General features: G+C 42.4%; 1 protein-coding gene and 1 long non-coding RNA gene across 15 annotated transcripts in view; both read left to right on the forward strand.

Annotated features, from left to right (window-relative positions):
- NPR3 (natriuretic peptide receptor 3) overlaps window positions 1-26,351 on the forward strand; it is an 88,984-nt gene that overhangs the window by 19,239 nt on the left and 43,394 nt on the right. For 12 of the 14 annotated variants that reach the window (XM_085002042.1, XM_085002046.1, XM_085002045.1 and 9 more), the window contains one exon: window positions 13,089-13,255. In XM_085002042.1, the coding sequence (XP_084858168.1) occupies window positions 13,089-13,255 (167 nt within the window). Of the gene's footprint in view, window positions 1-13,088; window positions 15,229-15,508; window positions 21,976-26,351 lie in introns of those variants that run through there. The other 2 variants (XR_014831112.1, XR_014831111.1) reach the window with 2 other exon arrangements.
- On the forward strand, window positions 1,633-7,657 carry LOC146395487 (uncharacterized). The gene is made up of 2 exons (XR_014831124.1): window positions 1,633-1,722; window positions 2,673-7,657. It is a non-coding gene; the product is annotated as an uncharacterized LOC146395487 (long non-coding RNA).

The following is a 26,351-nucleotide window of genomic DNA, read 5'->3' on the forward strand; positions in this document are numbered from 1 at the left end:
CCTTTTTCTCTACACCCTCTCTAGCACTTCTTGTTTGTAGACTTTTGGATGATGGCCATTTTGGCTGGTGTAAGGTGGTACCTCAGAGTGGTTTTGATTTGCATTTCTCTAATCATGAGTGATGTTGAACATCTTTTCATGTGTTTTTTGGCCATTTTTATGCCTTCTTTGGAGAATTGTCTGTTTATATCTTCTGCCCATTTTTGGATGGGGTTGTTTGTTTTTTTGGTATGGAGCTACAGAAGGTGTTCATAAATTTTGGAGATTAATCCCTTGTCCGTTGATTCATTTGCAAAGATTTTCTCCCATTCTGTGGGTTGTCTTTTATTTTATTTAGGGTTTCCTTTGCTGTGCAGAAACTTTTCAGTTTAATTAAGTCCCATTAATTTATTTTTGTTTATTACCGTCATTACTCTCAGAGGTGGATCTGAGAAGATGTTGCTGTTGTTTATGTCGGAGAGGGTTTGGCCTATGTTTTCCTCTAAGAGTTTTATAGTATCTGGTCTTATAACTAGGTCTTTAATCCATTGTGAGTTTATTTTTGTGTATGGTGTTAGGGAGTGTTCTAATTTCATTCTTTTCCACGTGGCTGTCCAGTTTTCCCAGCACCATCTATTGAACAGGCTGTCTTTTCTCCATTGTATATTCTTGCCTCCTTTGTCATAGATTAGTCAGCTGTAGATGTGTGGGTTTAATTCCGGACTTTCTATCCTGTTCCACTGATGTATATTTCTGTCTTTGTGCCGGTACCATATGGTTTTGGTGACTCTTACTTTGTAGTATAGTCTGAAGTCTGGGAGCCTGATTCCTCCAGCTCCATTTTTCTTTTTTAGGATGTCTTTGGCTATTCTGGGTCTTTTTGTGCTTCCAAACAAATTTTAAAATATTTTGTTCGAGTTCTGTGAAAAATGTCCTTGGTACTTTGATAGGGACTGCATTGAATCTGTAGATTGCCTTGGGTAGTATAGTCTTTTTAAAATTTTATTTTATGTATTTTTTTAGGGCCACACCCAAGGCACATGGAGGTTCCCAGGCTAGGGTTCAAATCAGAGCTACAGCTACCGGCCTATGCCACAGCCACAGCAATGCCAGATCCGAGCTGCATCTGCGAGCTACACCACAGCTCACGGCAATGCTGGATCCTTAACCCACTGAGTGAGGCCAGGGATTGAACCTCCAACCTCATGGTTTATAGTCAGATTTCATTTCTGCTGCACCACGATGGGAACTCCATAGTATAAACATTTTGATAATATTGACTCTTCCAGTCCAAGAGCATGGTATATCTTTCCATCTGTTTGTGTCATCTTTGATTTCTTTCATCAGTGTCTTATAGTTTTCAGAGTACAGGTCTTTTGTCTCTTTAGGTAGGTTGACTTCTAGGTATTTGATTCTTTTAGATGTGATGATAAATGGGATTGCTTCCTTAATTTCCCTTTCTGATCTTTCATTGTTAGTATATAGAAATGCCATTTATTTCTGTGTATTAATTTTGTATCCTGCAACTTTGCCAAATTCATTGATGAGCTCTAAGTTTTCTGGTAGAGTCTTTAGGATTCTCTAAGTATAGTGTCATGTCATCTGCAAATGGTGATGGTTCTACTTCTTCCTTTCCAATTTGGATTCCTTTTATTTCTTTCTTTTCTTTTCTTTTTTTTTTTTTTGTCTTTTTGCCTTTTCTAGGGCTGCACCCACGGCATATGAAGGTTCCCAGTTCTAGGGGTCTAATTGGAGCTGTAGCCACCAGCCTACACCAGAGCCACAGCAACGCAGGATCCGAGCTGTGTCTGCGACCTATACCATAGCTCATGGCAACGCCGGATCCTTAACCCACTGAGCAAGGCTGGGGATCAAACCTGCAACCTCATGGTTCCTAGTTGGATTTGTTAACCACTGTGCCATGATAGGAACTCCCCTCCTTTTATTTCTTTGACTTCTCTGATTGCTGTGGCTAGGACTTCTAAAACCATGTTGAAGAGTAGTGGTGAGAGCGGACATCCTTGTCTTGTTCCTGATCTTAGTGGGAATTCTTTCAGCTTTTCACCATCGAAAATGATGTTAGCTCTGGGTTTGTCATATATGGCCTTTATTATGTTGAGATAGGTTCCCTCTGTTCCCACTTTCTGAAAGGTTTTTATCAGAAATGGATGTTGGATTTTGTCAAAGGCATTTTCCGCATCTATTGAGAGGATCATATGGTTTTTTCCTTCAGTTTGTTAATGTGGTGTATCACACTGATGGATTTGCAGATATTGAAGAATCCTTGAATCCTTGGGATAAATCCCACTTGATCATGATGTACAATCCTTTCAATGTATTGTTGGATTCGGTTTGCTAGTATTTTGTTGGGGATTTTTGCATCTATGTTCATCAGTGAGATTGGCCTATAATTTTCTTTTTTGTGTGTGGTATCTTTGTCTGTTTTGGTATCAGGGTGATGCTGGCCTCATAGAATGAGTTTAGGAGTGTCCCTTCCTCTGCAATTTTTTGAAATAGTTTCAGAAGGAGAGGTGTTAGCTCCTCTCTAAATGTTTGATAGAATTCACCTGTGAAGCCATCTGGTCCTGGACTTTTGTTTGTTGGAAGTTTTTTGTTTTTGTTGTTATTGTTTTTTATTGTCTTTTTGCCATTTCTTGGGCCGTTCCCACAGCATATAGAGGTTCCCAGGCTAGGGGTCTAATCGGAGCCATAGCTGCCGGCCTACACCACAGCCACAGCAATGCGGGATCCGAGCTGTTTCTAAACCTACACCACAGCTCACGGCAACACCAGATCCTTAACCCACTGAGCAAGGCCAGGGATTGAACCTGCAACCTCATGGTTCCTAGTCGGATTCATTAACCACTAAACCATGACGGGAACTCCCAGTAGTCTCTTAAGATACTTTGTATTTCTGTGATGTCCATTGTTACTTCTCCTTTTTCATTTCTAATTTTATTGATTTGAGTCCTCTCTCTTTTTTGCTTGATAAGGCTGGCTAAGGGTTTATCCATTTTGTTGATCTTTTCAAAGAAGCAGCTTTTCGTTTCTTCGATCCTTTCTGTGGTTTTCTTCATTTCTATTTCATTGATTTATGCTCTGATCTTTATGATTTCTTTCCTTCTACTAACTTTAGGTCTTGTCTGTTCTTCTCTCTCGAGCTGCTTTAGATGTAAAGTTAGCTTGTTTATTTGAGCTTTTTCTTGTTTCCTGAGGTGGGCTTGTATTGCCATAAACTTTCCTCTTAGAACGGCTTTTGCTGCATCCCATAGGTTTTGGAGTGTTGTACCTTTGTTGTCATTTGCTTCTAGGTATTTTTTAATTTCCTCTTTGATTTCTTCAGTGATCCATTGGTTGTTTAGTAGCATGTTGTTTAGTCTCCATATGTTTGTGTTTTTTGCAGTTTTTTTCTTGTCGATGTTCAGTCATACAGCGTTGTGGTCGGAAAAGATGCTTGATATGATTTCAATTTTCTTAATGTTACTGAGGCTTGATTTGTAGCCCAGGATGTGATCAATGTTAGAGAATATTCCATGTGCACTTGAGAAGAATGTGTATTCTGTTGCTTTGGATGGAATGTCCTATAAATATCTATTAAGTCCATCTGGTTTGGTGCTTCATTCAGGGCCTGTGTTTCCTTATTGATTTTCTGTCTGGATGATCTGTCCATTGCTGTAAGTGGGGTGTTAAAGTCCCCCCTATGATTGTGTTATTTTCAATTTCTCCTTTTAAGGTTGTTAGCAATTGCCTTATATATTGCGGTGATCCTATGTTGAGTGCATAGTTATTTAAAATAGTTATATCTTCTTCTTAGATTGATCCTTTGATCATTATGTAGTGTCCTTCCTTGTCTCTTAAAATATTCTTCACTTTAAGGTCTATTTTGTCTGATATGAGTATTGCTACTCCAGCTTTCTTTTGATTCCCATTTGCATGGAGTATTTTCTTCCATCCTCTCACTTTGTTTGTTTGTTTGTTTGTTTGTTTGTTTTGGTCTTTTGTCTTTTTCAGGCCGCACCTGCGGCATGTGGAGGTTCCTAGGCTAGGGATCTAATCAGAACTGTTGCTGCCGGCCACAGCCACAGCAATACTAGATCCAAGCCATGTCTGAGACCTATACCACAGCTCACGGCAATGCTGGATCCTCAACCCACTGAGCAAGGCCAGGGATCGATCCCCCAACCTCATGGTTCCTAGTTGGATTTGTTTCTGCTGCACCATGGCGGGAACTCCCATCCACTCACTTTCAATTTGTATGTGTCCCTAGAAGTGAAGTAGGTCTCTTGAAGACAGCATATGTATGAGTCTTGTTTTTGTATCCATTCAGCCAGTCTCTGTCTTTTGGTTGGGGCCTTTAGTCCATTAACATTTAAGGCAATTATTGATATATATGTTCTTACTGCCATTTTATTAACTGTTTTGGATTTGTTGTTGTTGCTCTTTTTTCTTCCATTCTTCTCTTGTTCTCTCCTCTTCTGGTTTGATGACTATCTTTAGTGTTGTATTTGAGTTGATATTTCTTATTGGTTTGTGTTTTAATTGTAGATTTTTGGTTTGCAGTTATTCTGAAGTTTTGATATAGGAGTCTATATACATATGAGATTGTTTTAAGTTGTTGGTCTCTTAATTGCAAGTGCATCTCCAGTGTCCTGCATCTGTACCCACCTCTTCTCATGATTTATGATTTTGGTGGTATAATTGTGCATGGATGATTTCGTATCTTTACTGTATATATACCTTTACTGGTGAGCCTTGTCATTTGTGGTATTTTTGTTTCTGGTTGTGACCTTTTCTTTTCTGCCTAGAGAAGTTCCTTTAGTATTTGTTGTAAGGCTGGTGTAGTGTTGCTGAATTCTCTCAGCTTTTGCTTATCTGTGAAGGTTTTGATTTCTCCTTCAAATCTGAATGAGAGCCTTGCTGGGTAAAGTAATCTTGGTTGGAGGTTTGTTCCTTTCATCACGTTAAGTATATCATGCCACTCCCTTCTGGCCTACAGAGTTTTTGCTGAAAAATCTGCTGATAACCTTTTTGGAGTTCCCTTGGATGTTATTTGTTTCTTTTCCCTAGCTGCTTTCAATATTTTCTCTTTGTCTTTAATTTTGGTCAGTTTGATTAATATGTGTCTTGGTGTATTCCTCCTTGGGTTTATTTTATATGGTACTCGTTGTGCTTCCTGGATTTGAGTGAGTGGTTCCTTTTCCATGTGAGGGAAGTTTTCAGCTATTATTTCTTGGAATATTTTTTCTGTCCCTTTCTCTCTCTCTTCTCCCTCTAGTACCCCTATAATATGAATGTTGGTGCATTTAACGTTGTCCCAGAGTTCTCTGAGACTCTCTTCATTTGTTTTCAATCTTTTTTCTCTTTTCTATTCTGCATTCGTAATTTCTAATCTGTCCTCCACCTCACTTATTCATTCTTCTTCTGCCTCCTGTATTCTGCTGTTAGCTGCTTCTAGTGAATTTTTTATTTCAGTTATTGTATTTTGCATCTCTTCTTGTTTAAGTTTTATATCCTGTATCTCTTTGCTCAGTGTTTCCTGTAAGTTATCCACCTTTGCCTCCCGTTTATTTCCAATGTCTTGTGTCATCTTCAGCATCAACAGTCTAAAGTCTTTTTCTTGGAGGCTGATAATAGCCTGATCACTTAGCTGATTTTCTGGGGTTTTTCCTTTCTCCCTCATCTGAGTTATAGTTGTCTGTCTTCATTTTTATAGGTTTTTGGTGTGGTGACCATTTTGTAGACAATAGAGTTGTAGCCTCTCTTACTTCTGGTGTCTGCCCCCCTTGTGGCTGAAGTCAGTATGGGGGTTTGCTGTAGGCTTCCTGATGGGAGGGACTGATGCCTGCCCACTGTTAGATCGAGCTGATTCCTATCCCTCTGGTGGGTGGGGTTTGTCTCTGGGTGAGATTAGAGGTGGCTGTGTGCCTGGGGGGTCTTTAGTCAGCCTGTTTATTGATGGGTGGGGCTGTGATCCCACCTGGATTATTGTTTGGCCTGGAGCTTCTCAGTGCTGGTGGGTGGGGCCAGATTTTCCCAAAATGGCCACCTCCAGAGAAACACAGGGTGATGAATATTTGGGAGCACTTTGCCTCCAATGTCCTTCCCCCACAGTGAGCCACAGTCACTCCCTGTTTTCCTAGGAGATCCTCCACGAAGTACAGTCAGATTCCTATGGAGCCTTTGCTTTGCCCTGGGACCCAGTGTACATGAAAGTCCATGTGCACCTTTCAAGAATGGGGTCTCTATTTCCCCAGGTTCCATGGAACTCCTGCACACAAGCCCCACTGGCCTTCGGTGCCAGATGCTCCAGGGGCTCTTTCTCCCAGTGCCAGATCCTCAGGTGTGGGGATTTGATGTGGGGCTCAGAACTCACTCCTGTAGGTGAGTCTCTGTGAACCAGTTAGTTTCCAGTCTGTGGGGCTTCCCACCCAGGAGGTATGGGGTTGTTTATATTGTGTAATCATCCCTCCTACTTCTTGATGTGGCCTCCTCTTTTTCTTCTGGAGTAGAATATCTTTTTGAAAGTTTCCAGTCCATTTGGTTGAAGGTTGCTCAGCATTTGGTTGTAATTTTGTTGTTTATATAAGAGAGGTTGAGCTCCAGTCCTTCTATTCTGCCATCTTAATCCTGCCTCTATTTTATTTTTATCATTATTATTTTTTATTTAATCTCACCTGTAGTGTGTTGAAGTTCCCAGACCAGGGTTTGAATCTGCACCACAGCATTGACCTGAGCCACTGTAGGGACAATGCCAGATCCTTACCCTGCTGTGCCACAGGGGTACTCTGAGATCTTTTTTTTTTTTTTTTCCATTTTTGACTGCTCTGTGGCATGTGGAGTTCCTGGGCCAGGGATCAGATCTGAGCCACACCCTTGACCTAACTGCAGCTGTGGGAACACTGGATCCTTAACCCACTGTGCTGGGCCAGGGAGTCTCAGTGCTCTGAAGACACCACTGATTCTGTTGCACCACAGTGGTAACTCCTGAGATTGGATTTTTAAAAAACTATATTACATATTTTGTTCATATATACTGAGTATTGTCACTATGAGCACTCAAAAAAATTCTCAGGAGTTCCCACTGTGGCTCAGTGGTAACAAACCAAACTAGTATCCATGAGGATTCGGGTTTGATTCCTGGCCCCACTCCATGTGTTAAGGATCCAGCTTTGCCATGAACTTTGGTGTAGGTCAGAAACATGGCTCGAATCTGGCATTGCTGTGGCTGTGACGTAGGCTGGCAGCTGCAGCTCTGATTTGACCCCTAGCCTGAGAACTTCCATATGCTGTGGGTGCCTCTACCCCCCAAAAAAAGAAGACAAAAAAAAGAAATCCTCAGATCTGCCCCATTATGTTGTTATAGGAGTTAAATATATTATGAAAGAATGCAAGTGATGGAAAATAAGATTGAAAGGATAGATTTAAAAAAATCCAGAGTGAAGATGATATATATTGCCCTGAAGAATATTGAATAGCACCTGTTGGCATTTTCATTCACTGGCATTATCTTCTTTCTTTGTATGTAAGTTAGGTGGAAAGTTATTTGAGTAATCGTGTCTGGGAGGTAAGGTTATTATAGCATTTCCCTGACTTCCTAAGAACTCAGAGGACGCTAAATAAGGTAAGGATGGAAGTACTCCAGGGCCATAAATTATTTGACTCTCTAAAAGAAGAAAAATGGCAGAAAAACTGGGGAGGGATTGGATTTATGTTTTGCTCTTAAAGTGATACATGCAGCTTGGGGTAATGAGAAAAGAGGAAGAATTCTCATGTAATATTAACGGTTGTTAAACCACATTTAGACACTTCTTTTTACGATCTTTCTTCCTCTGCTACTTTGTTTTTAACCATTTATTTTGTTTGCTGTTTTAAATTTTGGAACACCCTAAATTCTGATGAAACGAATGTGGAGCTGGCATGGCACCAGTGTTTGGAGGCTGGCTTGTTTATTAATGAAGTGACTCCAGGCCCATTCATCTCTTTGAGCCTCCATTTCCTCCTCTGTAAAATGGGGATTACACTTAAATCTTCCTCATAGAGTTTTTCTGAGGCCTGAAGAGTGAAATGCTACCGGCAGAGCCATTCATAATGGCATCACTCAGTATGTGGTGCTGTTATTACTGATGGGAGGGGCTGGGCCAGCCTAGCTCAAGGCTGGCATGTAACTCCAGGGGTGTTTGGAGAAGGTGGGTGAGGCAAAAGGACCAGTGCTTCTTTTTCACATAGATGGCTGTCAGAGGTCAGAAGCCACAGGACTCTGCTGCCAGAGCAGGTGAACTCTGGGCATCCATTTCTTGGATGTACTCTGTGATGTCTCAGCTCACATTTACCCAAGGCTTGCTGTGTGCTGGGTCCCTGGAAAATACTGAGAGCTACAGGATGACACATTACCCCAGGGCAGGTACCACTAGCTCCCTGGCCACAGGATTGCTGAGAACAGGGCTCCGTGCTGCCATGACATTATTTCCCTCTTTCGCAGATATTCCATACCCTTCTCACTCTACATGCAAGCCTGGGGCTCCATGATGTTTACAATGAAACAAAACAAAGAAAGCAGATTCACTTTTCCTGTTCCTGAAACAGCTGTAAGAATCACCTTCTCTGCCTTGCTTCTCACTAGCTGGCTTCTTTCTCTTCTTCATCCCTTGTTCAGGACCATTGCAAGATTACAAGAGTGGTACCCACCACTGCTGTGAGAGTGCTAGCCTTAAGGTCACCACTGACCTCATCACCCACATCGCCTGCCTTGCTGCACATGCTTCTAAAGCAGTGCTGTCCAGCGGAGCTTTCTGGGAGGCTGGCTGTGTTCTATTCTGTGTCACCCAGTTTGGGAGCCACTGGCCACGTGTGACAATTGTATATTTGAAATGTGGCAAGTGCAACTGAGGAATTGAACATATATTTAATTTTGATTAATTAATTAATTAATTTTTTATCTTTTTAGGTCTACACTCATGGCATGTGCTAGTTCCCAGGCTAGGGGTTGAATCAGAGCTGCAGCTGCCAGCCTATGCCACAGCCACAGCAACGCCAGATCGGAGCTGCATCTGCGACCTACACCACAGCTCACGGCAATGCCAGATCCTTAACCCACTGAGCGAGGCCAGGGATCGAACCTGCATCCTCATGGATACTAGTTGGCTTCATTACTGCTGAGCCACAATGGGAAACTCCTGATTAATTGAAGTTTAAATAGTCACACATGTGGCTAGTAGCTGCTATATGAGTACAAAGTCCTTGCCATGTTGTTTCTGTCCACTTCTTTCCGGAAACCCTGTTTTTCTTAGCTTTGGGGGCACAGCATTCTTCTGGTTTCCTCTTGGCTTCTGTCTCCTCCTACTCCTTCTGCCCACTGAAATCAGCATCCTCCAAGTGCATGCTCACCCTTTGCCCTCTCTTTCGGGGTTCTGGGTATGAGATATGTGACCGACATACAGCCCGCTCTCTAGCCCTCACTTCTCTTTCTGGCTTCAGACCACTCTTTCCAGCCCCCGCCTGGTGCTATCACTTGGATGTTCCGTAATCACACACCTTGAATTGACCGTGACCCTAACGGGAATCGTTGTCATTTCCATGTCCCCCCACCCCCTCCTCCTCCCTCTGACTCTGCTCTTCCCTCTGACAGCCGTTCTCCTTTCCTCTTCGGCATCATCGGTGATGCGCCTCCTCCCTCGTTCACTCCCTAAGTCCCGTGGAGTCTTAAGATGCTGCCTTCACAGACTTCTGCCTTCATGCTCAAGGGCTCGCCCTCTTTTTCTCCTCATAAAAGCAGCTGAAGATCTGCTCCCTTCAGAAAAACATGAAAAGAAAAGAAGACTTGCCTGTGGTTCTAACCCCCCAGAGCCGCGTGTTTAATTTCGGGTGGTGTGACTTCCCCCATTCAACCTCTTATAACCTCTTGCCTGGATTACTGTGGCCGTGAACCCTCCGTGTCTCCCCAGTCTAATCCGCTGCTATTTCCCAAGGCCGGAGTCTGATCATGTCATTCTCCTGTTCCGCTCGTAAATCTCCAGAGGCACCCAGTTGTCTACTGAATTAAATTTGTCCCCACTCAGGGGGCGTCCCGCCAAGCCGACCCAGCTTTCCCAGCGTTCAAGGGCCCCGTGTGGGAGGGGTACTGACCCACCGTGATACAAAAACCCACCAAAGCAGCAGGTCTTAGCATTGGTTATGGTTGTGCCGAGATGCCTATTTAGTTTGGCCTAAGTTTACTAAGCACCATTTAAGAAAAAAATTAAGTGCTTTTGTTTCCATTCTTTTTTTCTAGAAAACAGAACTCCAAAGTCATTGTCTTTTAGATCATGGTAGACAGATTTATTGTACTGGGTTTTACTTCTTTCAAAAAAAATTATTTTTTCCATTTTAGTAACTGAGAGAGATAGTTGCTGTTTGCAACTCAAGTTGTATTTTCTAATTACAGAGCATACCACACTATAGGGGTAAGTGTTGCCTTTCTTGTGCCCCTGGAGAGGACTCTTGCTCGGAGCTGAGAAGCTCTGACCCTCTTTGCCTCAGAAACATCAATCCTGCTGAATCTTGAGACCTCAAGTCAGTTAAAATCGAATCAGTGAAGGAGTTGCCGTTGTGTCTCAGCGGGTTAAGGACCCGACATTGTTTCTGTGAGTATGCGGGTTCGATTCCGGGCCTTGCTTCGTGGGTTAAGGATCTGGTGTTGCTGTGGTGGTGGTGTAGGTAGGCCACAGCTGTAGCTCTGATTTGACCCCTGGCCTGGGAACTTCTATATGCCCAACTTTTCTCACGCAGGTATGGGCATAAGAAAAAAAAAAAAGGAATCAATTTGTATTGATTGTGTGCCTAGAAGAAATGGGTTCCTCCAGGGGTTGAAGGTGTGCTAGATCTTAGAAGTCAGGGTCTTTCCTGACACATGGATTTGGGCCCTTCCCAAAGGCCACGTTGCCTGGGTCTTGAGCACCCGGTGGGGTCTGCCGTGGCCCATGACAGTGACACACAGCTCACTGGCTCTCTGGGCACCTGCATAGTTGTGGCCTCTTTGGTGTTCGGAGGTTTCATGTGGGAGGAGGAGGAAGACTTCATCAAGTTTTGTTGGTGGCCTGAAATTTAATCCTGTGCTCATTGAGAACATCTCTAGCCCTTAATGAATTCTGTCCTCAGCGCCGTCTTATTTATCTTTTAACAGCTCCCTGGCGCATAGTAAGCAATTAGTAAATGGCTGCTATTATTAGGATTATGATTAAACAGAAGCCTCCACAAACAAATTCTTTGTCTCTGCCCTTTCTGTGCTCCAGACCGAGGTTCCCAGCTGCCCGCTGGATGTCATACACATTTGCACCTTTGCCTGTGCCGTGGGCTCTGCCAGGCACGCCTCTCCAACCTCCTCTCCTCTTCTTAAAATCCTATTCACACATTTCGGGCCAGACTGAGGCCACCTCCTGGCATGGAGCATCGCTCGCCGGAGCTGGTTGCCTCGTCCTGTATTCCCTGCGTTATTTCCACCCACCACCGCCCGCCCACGTACTGAGCTAACCGTGACCCTGGACGAACTTCAGTTCTGCGCATCTCTCAATCCCTCTCTTGAAAGTGGTGAAGACTGTTCGAGACATTTGTGATGCCCACTCTGGTGACCGTCGTAGAACCTTGACGGTCCATGTTTGTCTGATTTAGGCTGTGGTAGAAATTCCAGAGCCACTCGCTCTTTACTGAGCCTTTTCTGGAAGAGTAGCACGTGTGCCGTGGCGCTCTGGCTGCACATTCCAGAAGCATCCTTCCTGTTTAACTGCGGGGCTCCTGGTGCCTGCTCGACTGGGGGCTCGGGGCGAACAAATGACCTTGGTGTTAGACTCCAGCCGGCTGAGCTCCTTGTTGTATTCGCAGCGATCTCCAGGAAACAATGATAATTTATAGAATTATTATTACTACGGTCAAATGTTAGAGGTCCCTCTTTCCTTTTGGGGTCCTGCAAGTCACATGTTTTCTCACAAGTGAAATGATAAAGAGAAGAGGAATGATTCCTACCTCTGTAAAAGTGGCTTTTGCTTTTGTGAAAGGCTGTGAAGTACCCAGCTTCACAAGACCTTGGTTTCCTCATCTGTAAAATAGTGAGGATAATTGTACCCACAGTCACGGGCTCTTGTGAGGATTAAATGGGTTTATACATATCAAGTGTTCAATAAATAGGCTTTTATTATTATTATTATATACATATGCCCAATAAATGTTGGCATTTTTTATTTTATTGCTATTGACGCACTGATGAGCTTGTCCAATAAATTTATCTTTATGATGTTGCCAGCACTAGAGGGATTCAGATCACCTAAGCTCCTTTCCAGGCTGAAGAGATCTAATAAGTATTTCAAGAAATGTCAGTAATCTCAAACCTTTTCCTTTTTTCTTTTTGTTTTTCGTCCTTTTAGGGCCGCACCGTGGCACATGGAGATTCCTAGGCTAGGGGTCTAATCGGAGATGTAGACACCAGCCTATGCCAGAGCCACAGCAATGCCAGATCCGAGCCGTGTCTGCAACCTACACCACAGCTCATAGCAACACCGGATCCTCAACCCACTGAGCAAGGCCAGGGATCGAACCTGCAACCTCATGGTTCCTAGTTGGATTTGTTTCCACTGCGCCACCATGGGAACTCTTCAAATCTTTTTCTTTTACCAGCACCAGCTTTATAATAGTTGTGTAAATCTGTTGTAGTCATTTCTGCCCTTAACATCTTACATAAAGTCACATTTATCATAGCACGGTAACATCTTGGTTGACCTGCACAGTTGACTGTAGGTGTTAAAAAATTAAAGTGTCCCTAGAAGGGAATAAAGCTGCTTCATACTCCTGCAGGGCTGTACTTCCTGGGGGCTGACAATTACAGTTACATGGTTTTGATAAGGAATGAACCCAAGAGTGCTTTTCTGTCTGTCTCACATTTCAAAGGAACACATGTCCAGAGGGCTCTCCTCTCCTTTGAGGACCTCGACATTGTCACTTTGTACCCAAGTGCAAAATCGTGACAATGCCTCCTGCCCTGGCTGCCAAAAGAAACATGTGGGGATACATCACAGTTGCAAAGGGAGAATGGCCCCTTTATGGTGACTGGCTTGGAATTATAAATATTTTTACTTCTCCCGTAGGAGATGGCTCATGGAGGAGAGGAGACAAGCACGACTTTGAAGCTAAGCAAGCGTACTCATCCCTCCAAACAATCACTCTACTGAGGACAGTGAAACCTGAGTTTGAGAAGTTTTCCATGGAGGTGAAAAATTCTGTTGAGAAGCAAGGGCTCAGTGAGGAGGATTACGTAAGTGCTTGCTGATGAGCCTAGACCCTCAGCATCCTGAAAACAGTCTTTGAATGAAATCAGACATGATAAAGCATCCTGTTCTGAACCATGCAAAGATTCCTAGGTTCAGGTCTGAATGCCGCGGTTGCTTTCTGTGCTTTTTTTTTTTTTTTTCCTCCTGGCCAGCTTTCCTCCTCCCCCAACCCATATCACCCCACCCTTCAGTTACACTTTTTCAACTGCTGTGGGAAGGGGAGTTGCTTTCCAGGGGTACTGGGGGCCATGCTGAGCAGAGGTCTGGAGAGGTGCATCATCTGTTCTGCCAGGAGCGTGTTGGGGGAGAAGATGGACGAAGAACTGTCAGTTTTGCATGCCCGATATTTCCAAAGCTTGGTGGTAGATGGTATTTTGGATTTTAGAAGGCTCTTCTTTCCTTCCTTTAGCTTTTTAGGGCTAAAGTGTGGCATATGGAAGTTCCAGGCTAGGGGTTGAACTGGAGCTGTAGCCACCGGCCTACACCACAGCCATAGCAACGTGAGATCTGAGCCTGTCTGCAAACCTATAGCACAGCTCACGGCACCACTGGATCCTTAACCCACTGAGCGAGGCCAGGGATTGAACCTGCACTCTCATGTATTACTAATTGGGCTCATAACCTGCTGAGCCGCAAGGGGAATTCTTTCTTTCCTTCCTTCCTTCCTTCCTTCCTTCCTTCCTTTCCTTTCCTTTTCCTTCCTTCCTTCCTTCCTTCTTTCTTTCTTGAAGTATAGTTGATTTACAGTGTTGTGTTAGTTTCAGGTGTATAATAAAGTGATTCACTTACATATTTATATATACATATATCTCTATCAATCTGTCTATTCTTTTTCAGATTCTTTTCTCATGTAGGTTATTACAAAATACTGAGTAGAGTTCCCTGTGCTATGCAGTGGGTCCTTGTTGGTTATCTCTTTTATATAGAGTAGTGTGTATGTGGTATTCCCAAACTCCTCATCTCGAAGGCCCTTTCTTCTGGCAATCTGTCTTGGCTTCATGGCCATTGTGCTTTGCACTCTTGTGGTTGTTTCATTGCCACCTTCTGCTGCAAGCTGTTTCCCATTGAGGTCTTTCAGGGTGTCCCACCCATTGTTACTTGTGCATCTTCCAAGAGCGGACTGGAGTCAGAAGCTTAGGCCAGGCTCAGGATTAAGCAAAGGGACTAACCTGAGAGGTGGCCCTGGAGACAGCTGACCACACCTCTCTTGGTGCCATTGTTTTGCTGCCTCTGGCCCCCTTTGCTGTGTGGCCCATCAAACTTCTGTGTCCCTCCTGCAAGGGCTTTCTCGGAACAGGAGGAGCAGGCTGGTTGGGTAGGCGGGCTGATTTTCCAAACTGTTCACTCCACTGTGTCCTCAACTGGAAAGGAATACCTTCTTTTTTTTTTTTTTTTTGTTGTTGTTGTTGTTGTTGTTGCTATTTCTTGGGCCGCTCCTGCGGCATATGGAGGTTCCCAGGCTAGGGGTCGAATCGGAGCTGTAGCCACCGGCCTACGCCAGAGCCACAGCAACGCTGGATCCGAGCTGTGTCTGCAACCTACACCACAGCTCACGGCAACGCCGGATCGTTAACCCACTGAGCAAGGGCAGGGATCGAACCCGCAACCTCATGGTTCCTAGTCGGATTCGTTAACCACTGCGCCACGACGGGAACTCCAGGAATACCTTCTTAATGACAGATATGTGCCTTGGAAGTCTCTGCCCAAGATAGACGATGACCACCTTCCTACGGGATGGTCACTTCCAAAGCATGTCACTTCCACCCGATTTCTTTAGTTGAAGTACCACAGAGCACAGCCATTGGCTTCAGACATACCGCATTCAGAGCCTGGACGTCGCGCTTTCTCGCTCTGTGATCTGGGGCAAATTACTCAGTCTCCCTCATCCAGATTACACCCCCTGCGGGGAGGATTACCGATGATCTAGCTGAAGTCTTTAGCACTCTCTGGTCAAAAAGTTGGAACTCGGAGTTCCCGTCGTGGCGCAGTGGTTAATGAATCCGACTAGGAACCATGAGGTTGCGGGTTCGGTCCCTGCCCTCGCTCAGTGCGTTAACGATCCGGCGTTGCCGTGAGCTGTGGTGTAGGTCGCAGACGCGGCTCGGATCCCGCGTTGCTGTGGCTCTGGTGTAGGCTGGTGGCTGCAGCTCCGATTCGACCCCTAGCCTGGGAACCTCCATATGCCGCGGGAGCGGCCCAAGAAATAGCAAAAAGACAAAAAAAAAAAAAAAAAAAAGTTGGAACTCAATGAATGGGCACCTCATTTGTACCATCGGTATAAGATTGTACCCGTCTTTATGGGAATTTGCTATCAAATGACATTCAATGGGTCTTATATATCAATGTTTTCAATGCTATATATAATATATACATTATTTAAAATACCTTTGGACTTTCTGAACCAGTGCTGTCTTCTAGATAGATGTGAGCCACCAGTGTAATTAAAAAATTTTTCTAGTAGCCACATTAAAACAAGTTTAAAAACTTCAGGTGAAATTAATTCTAATAATACCTTTTATTTCACTTCCATATAAAAATGTTATCTCCATATTTAATCAATGTAAAAATTACGATCGAGGTTTTACGTTTTTTTTTCCTCGTATGAAGTCTTTGAGGTCAAGTGTGTATTTTCCCCTTCCAGAACATCTCAATTCAGTTCAGGTGCTCAGGTGTGATCTGTGACTAGTGGCTGCCATGCGGGCCAGCATGTCTGAATTATGGAAGAAGTAAGAGTTTCTGCAACAGAGCCCAAGTTTATAGAAACCTATGATAGTAATGTTGTCATCCAAGTCTTTTGCCTCAGGAATATGAAAGGACACAAAGGGCATTGTGAGTCCTTCAGTGGTCCCACCAAAGGTGGCGTCTGTCAGTATTGGCATTCCAGCACACTACCCGGTCAGTCTTCTTGGTCATTGTTTATCCTGTGTTCATGATATTAAATCTTATTTTAATTGTAGTCTAAGCAAAATCTCCCTGGAAGGGATACCTACCACAAAGATCCATCATGCATTCCAAACCAAATATGGCTGCCTTAGAGATTCTTTGTAGTTGCAGACTATGATACAGCTTCTCTTTGATGGTAGGATCATTAAAACAGATATTATGAATAAAGTAAAATGATAATGTGAAGTAGAGATTGGAGTTCATCATAATGACTTAGTCCATCTTTCACTGTTATGTGTGTTTTTGTTGCGCTCTTTTAAGTGCCACTGCAAATGTTTATCGGGCTGATGGAGGCAGGGGAGGGTATCATGGAAGACAGGGGTGTGGGGGCTTGGTGTGGCTGGGCCTTGCAGAGGCCTGACCTTGATCTCCTGCCGCAGGAGATGCTCGAAGCGACTGAGAAGACTTGGTGGTCTTCCTCCTGGGGCTCAGCTCTTTCCTCGATCTTTCTGCTTCTCTTGTTTAGTACTCATGGGTTGTCTCACCTGCTTTCTTAGACCTTCCATTCATGACACCCATCATGAGCTCTTTTGGTCTTTGCTGTGATCTCAAATCTAGCAACTTGGGTGAACTCTCTTTATTACTTCTAAAGTTTTACCATACATTTTCTCAATAATTACAACATGACTCATGGAGAGTAACACGTTTGTTTCTTTTCAATTCTCCTCCTTTTAGGCATGCTGAATTAAGAGCATACCTAATTACATTAAGTCTATGAAATTAAAATCAAGTATAATTAATAAATTAAAAATTTTAATGATACTGGCTAGGATCCCAATATAGTATGAATATAAGTAGTAGTGGTGGGCATTCTTGCCTTGTTCTTAACTTTATTTATTTTTGTTCTTAACTTTAAAGTGAAGAGCGCATAACAGATTTCTTATCTGCTCATATCACCATTGAAGGATGATGTTTACTGTGGGGTTTGGGGTAGGGAGAGTCTTTATTAGATTGTGGAAAGTTCTCATTTATTTATTTTATTTTTTTTTTTTAAATTATTTTTATTTTCCATTATACTGGTTTACAGTGTTCTACTGTACAGCAAAGTGACCCAGTCACACATATATTCTTTTTCTCACATGCTCCATTGTAAGTGACTAGATATAGTTCCCAGTGTTATACAGCAGGATTCCACTGTTTATCTATTCCAAAGGCAATAGTTTGCATCTATTAACCCCAGACTCCCAGTCCATCCCACTCCCTCCCCCTCCCCCTTAGCAACTACAAGTCTGTTCTCCAAGTCCATGAGCTTCTTTTCTGTGGAAAGGTTCATTTGTACCATATATTAGATTCCAGATATAAGTGGTATCATATGGTATTTGTCTTTCTTTTTCTAACTTCATTTAGTATGAGAGTCTCTAGTTCCATCTGTGTTGCTGCAAATGGCATTATTTTGTTCCTTTTTTATGGCTGAGTAGTATTCCATTGTGTATATATGCCACATCTTCTTAATCCATTCATCCATCGCTGGACATGTAGGTTGTTTCCATGTCTTAGCTATTTGTGAATGGTGCTGCAATGAACATATGGGTGCCTGTGTATTTTTCAAGGAATGTTTTGTCTGGATATATGCCTGAGAGTGGGATTGCTGGGTAGTTCTATATTTAGTTTTCTGAGGTACTTCCATACCGTTTTCCATAGTGGTTGTACCAATGATTTATTTTTAATTGTTGGGGAAGTTCTGTTTTTGTAAAATGATACCTTTTATTAGGATAACTGAAAAATAGCATAGAAGACATCAAAATTCACATGATGTAGAATAAGGACAGGATTGGACACAAGTTTTTGTTGTAGGCATTATCAATTTTATGATATCCTTGACTCTATGTCATGTATATTAGTGTCGCATTTGTGATATTAGCATGTGGTTTGCATCCTTGGAAAGCTTGTGATCTTCCAAAAATGCAAACATTTGAAACAAAACATTTTAGTGTCGCATTTGTGATATTAGCATGTGGTTTGCATCCTTGGAAAGCTTGTGATCTTCCAAAAATGCAAACATTTGAAACAAAACATTTTATGAGGTTATACTGAAACATTGGCAGGTTGGAATGACAAAGGTGTCTTTTAATAAAATTATGATTATATATTTTAAACTTATCAAATTTGATATTAATGCGACCTTTTTTCTCCCTTCTTTCCTTCTCTCTCTCTCTCCCTCCTTCCCTCCATCTACAACTCTTGCCTTCTCTCTTTTTTAAAGTGACTTTTTAATTGAGATAAGTGCAGATTTACATGTAGTTTTAAGATGCAAAATGGAGACAGTCCTTGTGTAAATACACTTGCCTATTTTTCCCTTTGCTACATTTTGGAAAATTATTTGTCAGATCACAACCAGGATAATGACACTTATAAAGCGCACTGATTTTATTCAGATTTCATCAATTTCATTTGTACTTAGGTGTATGTGCATGTGTGTCTATTCAGTTCTGTCTAGTTTTATCACCTGTACAGGTTGGGGTGTTTGAATTTTATCAAATGCCTTTTCTACATCTATCAAAATAATCAGGTTTTTTCTTTATTCTCTTATGATGTGGTGAGTTGCATTACTAGGAGTCCCCCCTAAATCCTAGTTTCATTGAGATATAATTGACCTATAACATTGTATAAGTCCACGTACAACACAAGGACTTGATATTTGTATTTATTAAGAAATGATCACCACAATAAGTTTAGTTCACACTCATCATCTCACGTAGTTACAAAATTCTTTTCCCTCTGTGATCAGAACCATAAAAATCTGTTCTTGGAATTCCTGTCGTGGTTCAGCGGTAACGAACCCGACTAGGATCCATGAGAACTCGGGTCTGATCCCTGGCCTCGCTCAGTGGGTTAAGGGTCCGGCATTGCTGTGAGCTGTGGTGTAGGTGGCAGATACAGCTTGGATCTGGCATTGCTGTGGCTGTGGTGTAGGCTGGTAGCTGCAGCTCCGATTCGACCCCTAGCCTGGGAACCTCCATGTGCTGAGGGTGAGGCCCTAAAAAGCAATAAAATAATGTATCATTGTACAAGTATAAATGTCATAAATTCATTGAGTAATATAAAAATAAATAAAATTTCAAAAAAAGTGAAATAAAATAAATCTGTTCACTTAGCAACTTTCAAATATACAGTAAGTATTGTTGACTGTGGTCACTTTGCTGTACTTCGCATCCTCAGAACTTATCTGTCTGATGATTGGAAGTTTGTATCTTTGGACCACCTTCTTTAGGTTTCTAAGTTTAATAATCTCTGCACTCCTGGAATAACCCTGCTCTCTCTATACCAAGTCTTGAACTCCTCTGTCTCCCAGTTGATATCTTGGAGAATGTAATTGTGGTTGAACCTCTACGTGGTTGCCTCGGTGGAGCTTTCCAGGCTGAGTTGTCTTATAGGCTATTGGCAGCCTGTAGATTATTCTCTCTGGGTCAGAAGTTCACTCTTGGGTCACTAAATCTCTCTGATGGTTGGTTGTGGGGGGGGTACATGTGATAGAAAATAGGGTTGCTTAGGGCTGGACTGTCGTTGGTGTTGCAGGTACTGAAATTGTCTGGTTATTAGCATGTGTATCTTAGGAACAGCGTCTCCGCCATTCCTCTAGGTAACATAATAGTGTTTCTATAAACTATCTTTGTCCTTTTACTAGTGAACCTGTGGGAAACCTAATCTATTCTGATGCTTCATGTTTTAATAGAGCCCAGTATATTGGGAGACAGGATAGTCTAGTGGTTAAATGTGCAGGCTTGGGGTTGCACAGACCTGGATCTGCCTCTTACTGGCTTGGTTTGGGTTTTTGTTTTTGTCTTTTTAGGGCCATACCCACAGCATATGAAGGTTTCCAGGCTGGGGGTCGAATTGGAGCTACAGCTACTGGCCTACACCACAGCCACAGCCACAGCCACAGCCAGGAGTTCAGTTTCATTTATACTGTGGGAGGTGGTACTGGGGGGCAGGGTGCTCATGGATTTTTACAGTGGGGGTTTGGAGACCATCCGAGGGGCCATCAGAAATGTAAAGTTAGAAGTGAAGCCCCGCTGGAGAGGCCCTCAAGTATCAGTGGCTCAGACGAGTGCCTGCCAAGTGCCTGTCTAGCCTTCTCTGGTGGTTTTTATTGGGTCGCCCACATGTGCAGTGGCTCTCACTCAGGGTGTCTTAATGGAGCTGTTTGGCCTCTGCCACCCGAATGGTTCCCATTCTAGAGCACTGGCATTTGGTTTTAGAATGCGCTGTGTGGTGGCCAAGCCAAGATTAGTTGCATGCCCTGACTCCTGGTTCAGTGACTTTCTTTTTCCACTACATCAGTCTGACGTTTTTAACAACAATGTGCCCACTCCGGGGGCAAACCCATGACCCGAAGATTAAGTGTCTCAGGCCCTACAAGTGAGCCTGGCAGGCAGCACAGGCAGGAGCACTTCCTTCCTTTCGCTGCACCCTGCCTGCCCAAACACACACTTTTAAGCTATCAGTTTCTCTTTCCTCTTCCACACACTTGACAACGTTTGGCTAGGACTCCATCGCTTCTTCATCTGCAGGGACTTATTTTGCTTTCTTAAATTCTGAAGTGTAAACCATCATTTTCCTAAATCACCCGATGATGATTAAGCACCCCAGGGAGCCTGGCTGTGAGCTTGATCCTGGACCATGTAGCGGTCCCATCTTGGGTGGGATCTTTGTCACCGAAAAAATACTTGGGCAAATATATAAATATTCATGGCCATGGGCTCTGGGAGCCTCCAAGAACTGCATTCCTGTGCCAGCGTGGATATAAAACATTCACATCGGTGTAAAGCACTCTGACACACTGATGGCCCTCACATAAGTGTGGACAGTTTATCTTGTAGCAGACCCGATGTGGCACAAGTGTGCAAATATCTATGTCTCTAGAGAAATGAAATCAAACACAGTAGAGTGGGTTCACTTAGTTCCTTAGTAGGTGGCTCCTTCCAAATCGATCAAGTGTCCGTGACCTCTTTAAGTGGGTGAGGGTTTCTTGACTTAGGGTGCATGAACGCTTTATATTATGTACCAGATTTTGAATGTAACTGCACACGTGTCTATTTCTGGAGAGAGGGACCCACACCATTCATCTTATCTTCTCTGGTGTCAATATCACAAAAAGGTTAGAGTCATTTAGACCAGGATTCGTCAGCGTAGCAGTTGACCAGTTATTGTCGTAAGCCATGCTTGTTCACATGGATCAGGTACAGCATTGCACAAGCAAGGCTGCATTGAAAAATCACCCCTGCCCCCCACAATGGATAAGCAATGAGATCCTACTGTATAGCCCTGGGAACTATATCTAGTCATTTGTGATGGAGGATAATGTGAGAAAAAGAATGTACACATGGGAGTTCCCGTCATGGCGCAGTGGTTAATGAATCCGACCAGGAACCATGAGGTTGTAGGTTCGATCCCTGCCCTTGCTCAGTGGGTTAAGGATCTGGCGTTGCCGTGAGCTGTGGTGTAGTTCGCAGACATGGCTCGGATCCTGCGTTGCTGTGGCTCTGGCGTAGGCCAGCAGCTACAGCTCTGATTAGAGCCCTAGCCTGGGAACCTCCATGCTGCAGGAGGCAAAAATGGCAAAAAGACAAAAAAAAATGGCAAAAAGACAAAAAAAAAAATGGCAAAAAATGGCAAAAAGACAAAAAAAAAAAAAAAGAATGTACACATGTATGTGTGACTGGGTCATCTTGCTGTATGGTAGAAAATTGACAGAAGACTGTAAACCAGCTATAATGGAAAAAATAAAAATCATTATTAAAAAAAAAAAAACAAAAGAAAACCCCCTCCCCCCACCCCCCCACCCCTGCAATAGATAAGCAATGAGATCCTGCTGTATAGCACTGGGAACTCTATCTCATCACTTATGATGGAGCAGGATAAGGTGAGAAAAAAAATGTATACATGTATGTGTGACTGGGTCATCATGCTGTACAGTAGAAAATCGACAGAACACTGCAAACCAGCTCTAATGGAAAAAATAAAAATCATTATTAAAAAAAAGAAAAATCACCTGCCCTGGAAAAAAATGAAAAGACACCTAAATGCTCTAATGTTTATTAATCTTATGTTCTCAAACCATTAGTTTTATGTCTGAGTTGAAAAAGAGACTAATTCATTTACTCATTCCTTCCCTCTGGATGAGGGAATCAGTCCAGTCTTTCGACCTACCAGTGGTTTTAACATGATGTCTTTAAGAGGCGGACTTAAATTTGTCCCCACTACTGTTTCTCGGTTTATATTGAGCCAGTGTTGGAGACATCTTTCCCCTCTGGCAGCCGCTCTGACTTCTCAGGCCTGTAAATCCCACTCTTGGCTTTGCCTCATTCTCCTATTGTGTTTGGCACTTCTGAGACCCATTCACTGGCTGGCCCTTTAACAATTGGCTTTGCCCTTGGGTGAAGCTCACCCTCTTTCCCTGATGTTGTTGTTGTTGAAATCAAAATAAAACATGGCTTTCTAGATCGAATACAATGAAAAAAACCTCAAACTGAATTAATTCACTGTACTGTCAGAGTTAAGGTAAATAGGAGTCTCCCATTCCTGACTCCCATTCTTAGAGGCTATAATCCTTGATGTTTTTATTGGCCTCTCTGTTTTGTGTTATATTTTAAAATAGCTTATTTATATTGATGGTTTTGATATTAAATTTTTTGATATTATTTCTTTTCTTTTCTCTTCTTTTCTTTTTTAGGACTGCACTTGTGGTATATGGAAGTGCCCTGGCTAGGGGTTGAATTGGAGCTACAGCTGCAGGCCTACACCACAGCCATAGCAACACCAGATCCGAGTCATGTCTGTGACCTACACCACAACTTATGGCAATGCCGGATCCTTAACCCATTAAGTGAGGCCAGCGATTGAACCTGCATCCTTATGGATACTAGTTGGATTCTTAACCTGCTGAGTTACAACAGGAAATCCTTGATATTATTTTCTGATTTCCTAAAATGAAAAATGATTTAGCTCCTTTTACGCACTCTTCCTTTACTAATACTTCTTTTTCCTCCCATCTTAATATTTTATGACATAGGTTTTTGTTAAAGGTATAGTCAGAAAATAAAATTTGAAGAAAAGCTGAAAAGAACACAAAGCTTTTACTATTGTGACATACACACACACGTATATAAATATGTATGTATGTACCATTCTATGATTACATTTCCTTTCCTGTGTAGCTTTTTGTTTTTCCTGGAGTTAAGAATCCCCCCAGTTTTTAAATTTCGCTTCCATGTTATTCTCACTATTTCATCCTCCTTCTCTTGGCCAAAAAATTTAGTTAATGATGTTTCTTCTTTTTACCCTTTGTCTTACTCCTCTAGCTTAGAGTAATTGCTTCCTTCAGTATCAACTTTCAGTTCCTACCTGTATTAGGTCCTCTTTTTCTTGGATATCAGATCTCCTTCTTTGTTGAATTTCACTTTAGTTTTGAAGGACAAGGAAGGTATAAAGGGAAAATCTTTTGAGACTTTGCATGAAATCAAACCCATCTTATTTTATTACTCTATTTATTTGATTATTCAGCTGGGTATAAAATTTTAGTTTGAATGTTATTTTCTCTTAAAAGTTTGCTGTCATCTTTCTCTCTTTTTTTGGTGCAGTGTTTGGTGTTACTATTCTGATTATCTTCTTCATGCTATTTTCATTTTCCCTATCTCTAGGAGCCTTTAGTATCTTCTCTGTACTGTTGAATATATCAGTCAGGGTCTAGTCAAGAAAACAGAGTCTGTACCAGGTAATTCAACAGAAGGAATTTAATAGGAAAAAATATGAAATGCCAAATAGAAGAGTAAAGCAAGCCAGAGATTAGCAATAGCAAAAAGCCATTACTGCGTCTAGAACTAGAAGGACCAGAGAAAAGATAGTTTCATCAAGACCCAAGAGTTAGGGCTGCTCCTGTGAGCCAGAAGCATGGAAGAAGCTTAGCCTCTGCCAGAGATGCTACCTAAGGCAAAGAGACAAGGAGAACTGTCCTGGCTTTTCCCTTCTGCATGGCTCTTCCACTAGTGTTTCTTGTTGGCTGAATGAACCAAGAGTCAGCTGATGGAAATGCAGCCTAGAAGAATGATCCTTCTATGATACAGAGCAGAACAAACAGGTGTAGAGAAGGGAATGAATTGGAGGTCAAATAGGCAGACAGTTGGCTCACTGGCATTTGGAAATTTCACAGTGATGTGTTTTGGTGTGTGTCTTTTAAAATCTGTGCTAAACACTTGGCTTGTGGTGAAATTTTTTAAAGTTGATGTCATCTCTCTTCAGTTGAGTCTCTAATTTTCTCTCCTATTTTTCTCAACTCTGCTATTTTCTGAGTGATTGCCACAACTTTACCTTCCAACCTCTCTATTGAATTTTTAATTTTTGCTATCATATTTTAAATTTATAACACTGCTCTCATTCTTTGAGTAATGACTCCTTGGAAAAAAAAAAAGGAAAAAATCCTGATCTTCTGTCTTGGATGCAGTATCTTCTTTCCCTGAGGATACCCTTTCATCAGGACTAGAATATACTTCTTTCACATTTTAACTTATCTAAAATTGGGATTCACTTTATAATTGATGGGCCATCATAGTTTTTTTCTTTATAAAGGCACATAAAACAAACGTGCTTCTTATAATTGCAAGTAGTTCACATTTGTGGAGATTTTTTAAAGTTTTCTTTTACTTCCTGCATTGCTTATTTCTTCCCAGTTCCTTTTACAAATATTAATTTTGAATTCTTTCTCTTTCATATTACAAGCTTTTCTTAAGCTGTTGGTCATCCTTTTCTATTTATATTCAGGTATGATCCATTAAAGACGTCTCCAGAACTTCTGTGTGTGGGGGAACTTGTCTAGTGGTGGACTTTATTGTAGGGTAATAAGGAGTCAAGCTGGCTTTTGCAAAGGGTTGTCCCAAATATGGTTATGTGAGGGTGGTTTCTCTTAGGCTGGTCAGTTTCAGTAATGCTCCAGATACCTCCTCCAGAGTCATAAGGCTGCCTTATATTCTGGGAGCCTAGAGAGGGGAAATCTCACCTTTGGGATTGCAGACTTTTCACTTATACCTCAATTTTCAGTATTCTGCTTCACCCAGTCTCCAGGTGTGCCATGTACCCTCCTGTTTGAATCTTCTTTGTGTTAATATATTCAGACAATAAATCTCCTATCTTCTGCCTGGATGGGGAGGGGCAGTTTCTTCTCTGTGTAAGGTTTGGGGGTGGGGGATCTAACATTGAAATGCTCCTTATACAGATTTTCAACTATATAATCTGGGTATATGGTGTGGTTTTTAATAAGTAAACTAATCCCCACTTATTAAAAACCACACCACATACCCAGAGGTAACCAGTATCTCTAGTTCTAGAGCCTCTGGGCTGGACTTCTTTGCTTCTGGCTGGAGTTCCCTGTCATGGATACTTGGATTTAGATTTCTCAGGTCTATTGAGTCACTTATCTCTTTCCAACTTCCAAAATTGTGTTGACTTGGCTCATCTGCTGTTTCCTTCCTGTACTCTTTCAACTTGTAAATTTACACCTTAAACATTTTATTGTCATGTTAGTGGGTTTTGCAGGGAATGTGTATTTAAATGGCTGTGACATACCAGAGGTCTCTCTGGATTGTCAAATCTCAGTACCATGCAAGTATTCAGAGATGGTGGTGCCATCCTGTTTATTTTGGGGTGGTGGTTGTGGCAGTAGTAATCTTGTTATATTCAAAACTCAAAAGGAAGAGGGAAAGAGAGAGTGTGTGTTTGAGAGCAGGAGTCAGTGTATATTTTTGGTCTGGAATGACCTTGCTCCTTTAGAAATTCTCAGCTGGGGAGTGCCCGTCATGACTCAGAGGTTAACAAACCCAACTAGCATCCATGAGGATACAGGTTCGATCCCTGGCCTTACTCAGTGGGTTAAGGATCCAGTGTTGCTGTGAGCTCTGGTTTAGGCTGCAGATGTGGCTCCCGTGTTGCTGTGGCAGATGCAGCTCCGATCTGGCATTGCTGTGGCTGTGATGTAGGCCAGTGGCTACAGCTCTGATTGGACCTCTAGCCTGGGAACCTCTATATGCCATGGATGTGGCCTTAAAAAGACAAAAGGACAAAAAAAGAAATTCTCAGCCCCTTCTAGGGGCTCCTTATTCTTGACTTATTAACTCAGTGTTTACTCTCTTACCATCACAGATCTGC

The sequence above is a fragment of the Sus scrofa genome, chromosome 16 (assembly GCF_054392235.1).
Source record: "Sus scrofa isolate SSC_HxYL_T2T_F1_AM1 chromosome 16, Sscrofa_HxYL_maternal_Yorkshire_Landrace_v2.0, whole genome shotgun sequence".
NCBI lineage: Eukaryota > Metazoa > Chordata > Mammalia > Artiodactyla > Suidae > Sus > Sus scrofa.